The sequence below is a fragment of the Hippopotamus amphibius genome, chromosome 1 (genome assembly GCF_030028045.1).
Source record: "Hippopotamus amphibius kiboko isolate mHipAmp2 chromosome 1, mHipAmp2.hap2, whole genome shotgun sequence".
NCBI classification, from domain to species: Eukaryota; Metazoa; Chordata; class Mammalia; order Artiodactyla; family Hippopotamidae; genus Hippopotamus; species Hippopotamus amphibius.
This window is the reverse complement of record NC_080186.1, coordinates 143,051,574-143,063,311: the sequence shown is the minus strand read 5'-3', so window position 1 is coordinate 143,063,311 and position 11,738 is coordinate 143,051,574. Positions and strand designations below refer to the sequence as shown.

The 11,738-nt window shown below is 38.6% G+C and overlaps 1 protein-coding gene across 3 annotated transcripts in view; it reads left to right on the top strand.

Annotated features, from left to right (window-relative positions):
- TTC1 (tetratricopeptide repeat domain 1) overlaps positions 1–11,738 on the top strand; it is a 50,512-nt gene that overhangs the window by 26,173 nt on the left and 12,601 nt on the right. For all 3 annotated transcript variants that reach the window (XM_057729889.1, XM_057729904.1, XM_057729897.1), the window contains exons 3-5: positions 4,611–4,671; positions 5,820–5,932; positions 9,004–9,040. In XM_057729889.1, the coding sequence (XP_057585872.1) occupies positions 4,611–4,671; positions 5,820–5,932; positions 9,004–9,040 (211 nt within the window). The remainder of the gene's footprint in view (positions 1–4,610; positions 4,672–5,819; positions 5,933–9,003; positions 9,041–11,738) is intronic.

Sequence of the window (11,738 nt, the reverse complement as noted above, 5' to 3'; positions counted from 1 at the left end):
AATTTTTATTTTTGATATAACTTTTTAAAATATATATTACAGACCTTTAAGACTTGTGATGCCTTTATTCATGTGATCCTATAATTTTGTGTTTTAACTTATTAACATGCTACCTTGCATTAATAGATTTTCTGATGTGAAATCAACTTTTTATTTCACTGTTAGAACTGTATTATCCAGTGATATATGGGTGTGTGTGTGTTGTGTGAATTTAAAATTGATTGAAGGACTTCCCTAGCATTGCAGTGGTTAAGAATCCACCTGCCAATGCAGGGAACATGGGTTCGATCCCTGGTCCAGAAAGATCTCACATGCCACGGAGCAACTAAGCTGGTGCACCACAACTACTGAGCCTGCGCTCTAGAGCCTGCAAGCCACAACTACTGAGCCCACTCGCCATAACTACTGAAGCCCATGCACCCTAAAACCTGTGCTCCACAACAAGAGAAGCCACTGCAATGAGAAGCCCACGCACTGCAACAAAGAGTAGCCCACACTGGCTGCAACTAGAGAAAGCCCGGGAGCAGCAACAAAGATCCAACGCAGCCAATAAATAAATAGTAAAGAAAAAATTGATCAAATAAATTTGCTAATATTATAGGGGTTTGATTTTACCCTAATTTTTTAGTTTTTCTTAAATCCTTTCACCCATTCTTACACACACGCCCCAGTCCCAACCTGTGAGCTTGGTGGTTTTTGTTTTGTTGTTGTGTTTAGATTCCACATATAAGAGAGATCATATGGTGCTTGTCTTTCTCTGATTTATTTCACTTGGCAAAATGCCCTTGAGGTCCATCCATGTTGTTGCAAATGGCAAGATTTCATTCTTTTTTATGGCTAAATAATATTCGGGGTGTGTGTGTGTGTGTAACCACAGTTTCTTTACCCCTTGATCGATTGATGGCCACTTAGGTTATTTCCATATCTTGGTTATTGTAAATAATGCTGCAATGAACACGAGGGTACAGATATCTTTTTGAGTTAGTATTTTCATTATCTTCAGATAAACACCCAGAAGTAGAATTGTTGGATCATATGGTAGTTCGAAGTTTTTTTAGAAATGTCCATACTGTTTTTCATAGTGGCTGCACCAATTTACATTCCAACCAACAGTGCAAAGGGGTTTTCTTTTCTCCACATTCTTGCCAACACTTGTTATTTCTTGTCTTTTTGATAATAGTCATTCTAACAGGTTTTTGAAGTTTTGTGTCATTGTAGTTTTGACTTGCATTTCCCTGCTGATTAATGATGTCAAACATCTTTTCATGTACCTGTTTGCCATGTGTGTCTTCTTTGGAAAAACATCTGTTCAGATCTTCACCCACTTTTTAATAAGATTGGGGGTTTTTTTTGCTATTAAGTTGTATGAATTCTTTATGTATTTTAGATATTAACACCTTATCAAGTATATGATTTGTAAATATTTTCTTCCATTCATTTTGTTAACGGTTTCCTTTGCTGTCCAGAAGCTTCTTAGTTTGACATAGTCTCACTTGTTTATTTTTGCTTTTGTTGCCTTTGCTTTTGGTGTCAGATTCAGAAAATCCTCACCAAGACCTTTGTCAAGGAGCTTACCGCCTTTGTTTTCTTCTAGGAGTGTTATGGTTTCAGGTCTTTATGTTCAAGTCTTTAATCCATTTTGAGTTATTTTTTTGTGTATGGTATAACATAATGGTTCGTTTTCATTCGTTTGTGGCTGTCCAGTTTTCCCAGCACCATTTATTGAAGAGACTGTCCTTTCCGCATTGTATATTCTTGGCTCCTTTATCGTAAATTAGTGATCATGTGTGTGTGGGTTTATATCTAGGCTCTCTGTTCTGTTTCGTTGATCAGTGTATCTGTTTTTATGCCAGTAGCATACCATTTTAATTACTGTGGCTTTGTAATGTAGGTTGAAATCAGGGAGCATGGTGCCTCCAGCTTCGTTCTTCTTTCTCAAATTTGCTTTGTCTATTTGGGGTTGAAATAACTTTTACCTGGATTTGTTGTGGGGTTTTCTTGGCTTCCAGCATTGAATCCCCTTATGTGGAGAGAATTCCCCTATGCTGTGACAGCTTACTGAGTGCCAGTCAGCCCCTCGCGTCCCTTACTCTGTTCTCTGACGGCCACGACATGTGACCTGAGCTTGGCTCATTGGATGCTTCTGACCAAAACTTTAAATCTGGATCAGGACATAGAAGGGGGAATGGTTAGGCTTTTATTTATTTATTTATTTATTGGTTAGGCTTTATTGGCTGCTATTTCAGCCCTATTTTGGCCAGACTCTTCCACTAAAAGTCAATGTTTTCTTGCTTTTTGACGTAACAGAGCTGCCTTGAGTCCTGTTTTCTGAGCCTACATTTTAGACCTCCCCTTGATTGTGAGCCCCACAGTAGCTTTTCAGTAAATATGCCCTTAATTTTTTTTCCCCCAAGATAGACAGTCCTTTTGCTAGCATCCAAAAATCCTAACCAGTACAATAGAGGATATTACAATTCAAGCACCTCCCACCCGGGTAGTACTAGGTAAATATGGCCACATTTTTGTATTTTGATTGCCATCACCACTACCCATTTTATTTTTTCCTGTATTCCCTTAGAATAGTCCTTCTTCAGATATGTTGTATCTTAAAATGAATTATTATTGTGTCTGCTAAACATCTGGTCTATAATAGATGTCATAAAAATTAGGTTCAGTTTATACCTGCTTTTAGTTTCTTTATTGAGATTCATCCAGTGTTCTGTTTCATCCAGAGTATAGTAATAAGGTATTTGGAAAGCATCCTGGTCTCAACAGCTCATTTTCAAATCTTCTCTGGAGACATAATATTTTTAGTTTGGTTCCTAATCTTAAGATTACCAGTTGTTTAGGCTCCCAGCTTGTACTGTGGATGAAAAACTCTAACTTTATTTCCTCTCTTTGAAGTTTTTATCTAGTGAGAAGCTTCAAGAATGAAGGAATAGATTTTTGGAGATTCCACCCCCCCCCTTTTTTTTTTAATGCTGTCAAAAGGTGGCAGGCAGACAATTCTGCCAGTTCTCCTTGTGCCGACCATATTGCTAGGACTTTCAGGGCTGAAAGCACATAGGGACTCGGCACATGTCATCTTTGCTCTACAGAATAACATTCGCTCTGCCTTTGAGTTCGAAAAGTGCTTGGCCATCTGTGTGAATTTCTGAGTTGTTAGAAGAAGCTAAGAAAAGAGGGATTTCTCTGGGTTTCTTCAAATTTCCCTGTTAACCCATTAACTGTGTACTGCTTGATCCTGCAAATAAGACTCATCCCCCTTAATATACTCCGCTAGCTACTGTATGTCTCCTTTATGACACAAACTGCAATTGTAGCTAAATAAGTATTACATTATTTATTTTAGAGAAAAAATAGTAGCTCACATTTATTGAGCCCTTATTTGCCAGTCAGTGTATTGGGAGCTTTACGTACATTATCATGTTAATCCATAAATCTATTAAAGCCTTAATTTTTTTTTGGTCTTCTTTATTTTTTATTTATTTATGTATTTATGTTTTTATTTTTTGGCTGCTTTGGATCTTCGTTGCTGTGCAAGGGCTTTCTCTGGTTGCAGAGAGTGGGGGCTACTCTTCGTTGCAGTGCTTGGGCTTCTCATTGCGGTGGCTTCTCTTTTTGCGGAGCACAGGCTCTAGGAGCATGGGCTTCAGTAGTTGCAGCACACAGACGCAGTAGTTGTGGCACATGGGCCCTAGAGCACAGGCTTAGTAGTTGTGGCGCACAGACTTAGTTGCTCTGCAGCATGTGGGATCTTCCCAGACCAGGGTTCAAACCCATGTCCCCTGCATTGGCAGGCAGACTCTTAACCACTGCACCACCAGGGAAGTCCAAAGCCTTAAGTTTTAGATGAAGAAACTAAGGCCCAGAAAGATCTGGAACTTGTGCAAGATCATCTGCAATTAATAAGTAGCAGATCTAGAATCTGAATGTATGATAGTAAGCATACCGGTGGATATACTTAGTTTCATTTTTAATAAGTAGAAATTACTGTTCCATGCAAAAGCTAGAAACATAGAAAACCTGGGTTTTAACTTTTAAACATCAAGAATTCACTTGGGGGACTTCCCTGGTTGATGCAGTGGTTAAGAATCCACCTGCCAGTGCAGGCGACATGAGTTCCATCCCTGGTCCGGGAAGATCCCACATGCTGCAGAGCCTGTGTGCCACAACTACTGAGCCTGCGCTATGGAGCCCTCAAGCCACAACTATTTAGCCCATGTGCCACAACTACTGAAGCCTGCGCATCTAGAGCCCATGCTCCATGACAAGAGAAACCACTGGAATGAGAAGCCTGCGCACCACAGCAAAGAGCAGCCCCCACTTGCCACAGTTAGAGAAAGCACGCGCATAGCAACCAAGACCCAACACAGCCAATAAATAAAATAAATAAAAATGAATTTATTTTAAAAAAAAAGGAATTCACTTGATAATTAGCCAGATGGTCATGTGTTTTTTTCTGTATGTTTGAGATTTAGATAAAACTGGCCCAATTCTCAAAAGTCAAGCTGCTGCCTATTGAAAGCTGAATGTGTAATGAAAGCTGACCTTTTTGTTCACTTATCATAATATTGTGAGAATTTATGTCATTCTCTGATCTCTTTCAGAGAAGGAGAGAAGAAAGCTCTAGACTAAAGGAAGAGGGAAATGAGCAATTTAAAAAAGGAGGTAAGGTACCTGTTTCAGCACTGATGCTGGGCGTCATGACTCCTCATCCTTAGAGTCTGTGAAGAAACACCAAAGAACATTTGGAAATGACTAGCCGACCTTAACTGCTAACAATACTGTGTTGCCTCCCAGCACCTTGGAATTTTGTTTTTTTTACCAGGTCCAGATTATTCTCATGTGGCAGTGACCAGTTACCATATGTCTCTAGGCACAGGCATAGTTTTTCTTTTCTGTAATGTACTATCTATAAACCCAGAAATTAGGAGGACAAACTCTTGAGTTTTTGCTTTGGGAAACTCTTACTCGAAATGTTCATCCGCTGTGGCCTAGGGGAAGGATTTTGCTTGTTCTTTGGTTGCTCTTTCATGTGCCTTTTTCTGTGGATGCCTTAAGTAGAGAGATGTTCCTTCTGCATTTCCTATATTTCCTTAGGAATAAGTGGGGTTCATTCTTACAATTTGGGGGGACTATTTGATCTTATGATCAAATTCTGTCACATCTCAGAGTGTCTGTGCTTTAGAAATCTAGGAGTAGTAACATCTTTCCCTAGTTATTTTTAGGTTAAAAAAATTTTTTTCTTATATCCTGGTTCAGCAGTCATCACTCCTTTTATTCTAAGAGAACTAAAGGTTGTCTGAAAGCGTATCTCTGTATTTCGGTATTAAATATTTCAAACCTGAGAAAGAAATGAGTAGGCAACTTTTCTTTTAGTTCCCTGACCATAATGCTGTGTGTGACAATGAATATATAAATTTATCACCATCTTCTGTTTTAAGTTATTTGGTCAACTACTGATTTTTACATTGTTGCTTTTATAAAATCTCTCTCCAAACGTTTCATGGAAGTGGTTTTAGTCAGGTTGACTCCATGAAAGCACAATTTCTTTAATGAAAATATATACATAGAATTTTTCTCTTTATCCTGGGCCATTAATCCCAGATTTTCGTCTCTTTCATCTGTCCAGTTCTCTAATCCCCTTTCAAAACTCTTTACTAAATTGATCAGCCAAATGAAAGGTGAACGTATAGAGTATTCTTTTGGAGACCTTTGTCCCGTGAATGGAAAGCTATGCATTCTGAGATCTTTTGGAATACAGTGATATCAGGTATAAAATTGTAATGACCTCTCATGTTTTATCTTATCCTCAGATTATGTAGAGGCCGAAAGTTCTTATAGTCGAGCCCTTCAAATCTGTCCATCCTGCTTCCAGAAAGACAGGTCTATTCTGTTTTCAAATAGAGCTGCTGCAAGGATGAAACAGGTATGTATCTTTGACCTTTTCATTTTAAGAAGCACATGAACTTGCATTGTTTTCGTAGGATAGCGTCTCTACAGAAACAAACAGAGGGGATTTAAAGTTGCTACCTCTCTTTTCCTACCCCTATATTTCCCTGATTTAAAGGGCATGGGGAGGATAGAAAAATATTTTGAAAAACTTGAGTCAGGTTACTGTTCACATTCCTCATTAAAGTGGCTGAGTGAACACTTTCAGGGAAGGAAGCCTGGCAAAGTTTCCACCAAACTAGGGCAGGTTAATGAAGCAAAGAGCCAAGTAGTACATGTCCTAGAATAGCCACAGCTGCTTATTTTAGGTCTCTGGAATTCTAGATAAAGACTCAAAGGGACAGGAAACAGTGCTTAAAAACTCTGAACTTCAAGGTGCTTATCCCTGAGATTCTGAATTTCTGTTGAAAGTGTGGACTTAGGGAGAAACGTGCAAGAGTTGGGGTAAGAGGTACCCTAAAATGCATATAAGGTGTCAGGGAAAGTTCAAAAGCATTTTGTGTTTCCAAAGGATTGAGAACCTGGTACAGCAGGGTGAGTGTAAAATAGATGAGAGTGTAATTATATTTGTTTGGTATCATGTTGATATTAAAAATCAGATTTGTGATTTGTCTGATAGTCCTATTTAGTCAACCTAGTGAATCTTACTGGATTGAAATGATGAGAGCTTGAAAAAAAAAAAACAGTAGCACTTGTTTAACTGTGACTACTTGTATTCAGAGCCCAAAGGGTAGATTTTTTAACACACCTTTAAGCAACCACGAACCACCTAAGATTGGGTGAAGTGGTTTTCTGTTTGTTTAGATCTGGCATCTACGTCACTTTCTTTTTGATGTTGACTGAAATTCTCTACTGCTTCTACCAGAGTCCCTTTGGATGACCAGGGTTTGGGGGTGGGGTGGGGGCTTGAATGTTTGGACATGCAAACAGTTTTTTTCCTAACCCAAACTTGCATGTTTCATTATTGGATTCAGTGTCCAAGGTGAAGTATTTTTAGAGCGATTCATGTGGCATGAGAGAGGGAATAATTCTAGAGTACAAACAGACATTTGTATTAGGGGAAATAAAACAACTGTTTTAAGTTTATTTAAAACAACATTCATTGATATAGTCTACCACCAGTCAGAATTCACACCTAACAGTGTTTACACTTAGCTGGAACATTCTGATCTTTCACTTTGCCTCTCAGAGACATCTAGCCACATTCTTAGGCTGGAAATTATCATTGTGAAGTGGAATCAAGGTACCTTCAGTGTCACAGAAAGTGCACCACGCCCATTTGGCTCCTGGGATTAGGGATTCTTTGTTCCCACAATAGCCAGGTTACTGGCATTGGCTAGCATTGGGCTGTGTGATCTACTAGTTCTTGAGTTAGGAAAAGGTATGGCCTTACTAGTCTCCTCTCTGTCACGCTGAGGAGAACTCAAAAGAGAGTTGCTCTGTGACTCTTTGCTGTATAAAGGATAGGTTTGTTACTGGGGTTTTTTGTTTTGTTCTTTTAACTTGCATTCTTAATATTGTAAGAAGATTCTAAAATTATGGACTTGGAGACTTACAGGGTTAATGCAGTGAAGTGACTTAAGGAGCATATTCTGAGTTTAGGGAAGTGATGGGTTAACTGCTTTCAGGAGAATTTCTGAAAGGCAAGTTTGCAAGCTCAGCATCCCTGACTGGGTACACCTGGCCAAGCTTTATGTTTCATGTCTGGAGAGGGAAGAGGCAAGCTGGACTTAGGGCAGAGTTTCAGCTTTAGGCCTGACTACGCAAGAGCAGAGAAAATCCTTAGAAATAGGTTCTAAAAATAGTTACTTGGAGGCACAAAGAATACCACCAAAGCAGTTGTACACATAAATTATAAAGATTTATTCAATTTCAGTTTAAAATATGAAATTATGTGCCTTATATGTATAGAAATCTAATAAATTGGGGAAATACTGACTTACAGATTTCTTTACTACAGGACTTCCTGTTAGAGTTTTTAATATGTGAAATTGCAGTGATGAATTTTGAAAGAGATAATATAGTTAGTGTTCCCCAGATGACTCTGGAACTTTTTTTGCTTATTGTGGGTAAAATACACATGCCGTAAAATTAACCATTTTAACCATTTTAAAGTATACAGCTCGGTGCCATCAGTTATATTCATAGTGTTAGGCAAACATCACCATTGTCTGGTTCCAGGATTTTTTTATGACCCTAAAAGGAAGCCCATTAAGCAGTCACTCCCCATCTGGGAACTATTTTTGATTGAATCCTGAAACTCAATTTGGTAGACATTGCTCTAAAAATATTCTGCAAAATATTTGGCATTTGCTACAGTAGCCATTATGGAAGTGTTAAACATTTATTTGAACTAACATTTCTCTAACATTGTAGAAAATTTCTAATATGGGGGAAATAGACATTTTAGAGCTTATAAAAGTTTAATAGCAGATTAGTGTCAGAGCTGAAACTAGAGTCTAGTTCTTTTGATAGTCTGTATTCTTTCCACTGCCCCATGCTTCTCGATTCAGCAAGTCAAATTAGATATTTTATTTGGCAAATTGTTTTGTATTTTTGTTTCATCAGTGAATAAATTAAGATTCATAACTGAGACTACATGACAAGCCACCCTGTGTCTGTAGATCTGTATACTTTCTGGAAGGTATCACTTTGGGTGTGATATTACGAGCTAGCCAAAGAGGAGGGTTATTAATTCAGTTATTCATATATCAGTCATTTGCCCTGTTTATTGATCATAACGTTTTCCCACTGTCAACATTCTAATGTAAAGTGTCTTGCAAATATAACAGGTCAATTGTAATAATCTTTAAAGATACTTTAGGAAGAAGCTACTTGAATAATTTGTTGCCTAGAGGCTTTCAAGTCACTGATGTCAGCATAGTTTGAATTTTAGGTTGGAAATAACATGCATGTTTTGGTATGCTTTCCTTGAAAAGCATTCTGCATCTCCATAAACAATTATTAATGATCAGCTTATGTCATTGAGCCTTTGGGCTACTGAGACAGAATTAGGGTGACACATATTAATGATCTGTTCCCTTTTAGGACAAGAAAGAGATGGCCATCAGTGACTGCAGCAAAGGTACAACTTTTTGGTCTTGTTACATGTTAACACACAAGAGCATTACCTCAGCTAGACAAGCAAATGTGGAGGCTCTCAGTCAGGTGTGTACTTGTACACATACACCCTTCTTCTGGGCCGTTAAAGCAGCTGTAGGCCTTTCTTAGAGGTACTGCACAGAAGTCGACTTAGTGTAAGCATGCTTTTGAATGGGTAGTTCAGTCAGTTTATCCTTTATTGGTAAATATGTGGAGAATAGTTCAAACCTACCTTGGCCACAGTAACAGAATTTACTTCCTGTATGTCCAAATTACTGTCCTTTGAAATTGAAATTGAAGATCTTAGCTGCTATTGGGGCATCTGAATCTGTGTGTTAAGGGTGGGGAGTGAGGGGGCAGTTGCTATTAGGGAATTGGTACTTGATACTTAATCCAAACCTCCTTGCCATCATTTTAACTATCCTTTCAGGTTCCAAACAACAAATCAAACCTTTGCTATCTGATATCTGAGTTCCATCATGGTCTTTTCATTCTGCCAACTAATAGGGACAGCCCCAGACATAGGATCACTGTTGTCTTGTTTTGTTTTGTTTTGTTCTGTTTTTTCAAAAATTTTCTGATAGGCCAGATGGTGGTCTTGTCTTTATATCCTTCTTGGTGTGGAGAACATGCATAATCCCTTTTCCTTGCATTTTGCTACTCTCATGAGTCTTTCTCCTAATTACTACTTTTGTAGTTTTTTTTTTTCTGTTTTCCTCCTTCGGATAGTATTTTCTCTGAGAGAATCATAGAGTTAGAAGGAACCTTATGTATTATCTAATCCCACTCTCAGACTAGGCATGAATTCCCTCTTCTGTTTTGTTTTTTAGGTTGTTTTTTTTTTTAGCATGAATTAGTCACCACCTTTGCTGGATTTCTTTTCTTTATACTTGGTATATCTTTAGAGTATCTGAATGAAACTGTTACTACATTAGAATGTATCAAACTTCTTCTGATCTATTACTGTCTTGGGCTGGAACTAATTCTGAATGTACTCTTTTGTTTAGAAGAAGCTGTTTAACCTTAAGCTGTGTGAGATGTGTGGGTTTGAAGAGTTTAAATTAGTAACACGCTGCTGATTTTCAGAGTTCTTTTCCCTGTAACCAAATGGTGAGAAAACGCCTTGTGAGCCTGATTAGCAGGGTATACACTAGGAAACAGAATTCATTTCTCTCTGTAACCCTCAGTGTAGGAGGCCAGAAAATGAGAGGAAGGGGAGGCAAGTGTTTCCAACCAAAGTGTTTTCCAGATTTGTTTTTGGATTTGGTTAAATCAATATTCATATGCTTATACTTAGTTGTTATGGGCTACATATGAGTTATTCAACCCATAGGCCAAACACATTGACACTAGTATGGTTGATTTGGATTAAGGACCCTTCTCCTCCCCCGCCACTCAGTGCATAAACCTTGGCAAAGGACTTAGCCTATTTCTGAGGTCATATTTGGAGCTCATTACTACCGGTTATGTGGAACAGTATTTAATGCCAGTCGCCTTTGGGCTTTTAGCCTTGGCATAAATAAAGTTTAAGTTAGTTCTCTTTATATGGATTGAGAAAGAAAATCACATGTTAAAGTGTTAAGTTGATGTTTTAGGTTTTTATAAAGTAATCATGGGAAATTCCCTGGCGGTCCAGAGGTTAGGACTTGGGTGCTTTCACTGCTGGGGCCAGGGTTCAGTCCCTGGTCAGGGAACTAAGATTCTATGAGCTGCGCAGCGGCAGCCAAAAAAAAAAAAAAGTAATCATGAGAAGGGTTTCTTCTCTTTGATACATGTTTGCATTGTTAGAAGCTCTCCGCTAGTTGAGAAGGGGGCAGTACCTGAGATAAAATGGGAATTCAGTTTTTTTCAAAGATGTAATAGAGATCATTGGAGTATTTTTTTCCTATGAGTATCATGTAGTTGGGAATATTTTAAGGGAATATGATGTGCTGGACTAAGGGGAGGTTGACAGTGTGTAAAGTTGAAATGTTGAGGTTTGGGTTCTTTCAGGAAACCTTCTCCCAAACCAGTATTCCCCTCCAACCCCTGTACCATTTCTCTGGTCTGCTTCATTGAAAGATGGTCTGTACCTACTATTTCCCCTTTATCTTCTCCCATTCTCTCCTCACACATCTGTTGGGCTTCTGTTTCCTTCATTCCCCTGAAACCCATCTTGTAAAGGTCACCAACAACTTCCTCCTGTTCAGTAGTTGCTTCTCTTTCCTCATCTTACGTGACCTCCCAAAAGCATTTAACACAGTGTGTCATTCCTCATTTTTTTCTGTTGCATTTTTTGCTGGCTTCTCCGTCAACCTTGTCATTTTGGAAGTCTCTTGATCTGTAGGTCCTTGTTCTTTTTTTCCTCTATATTTCTTCCCTGTATGATCTCATCCAGTTCTGCAACTTTAAATAACCCATCTATACGCTATAGTTTATATCTTTGGCTCTGCCCTATAGTCTGGACCCCTGTATCCCATTGCAAACTTGATGTCTCCTCTGGGATGTCTACTAGGCATTGCAGATTTACTTTGCCCAGAACAGACTCTGGGAGCTCCCCAGTCCCCATGCATGCATGCGTGAACACAGCTCGCAGTTAGTTTTTTTTCATTCTAATGAATGGCATTATTATCCATTTACTTGCTGAAACTAAAACCTTTTGGAGTCATCCCGGATTATTCTTTCTTTCATTCCACATGGCT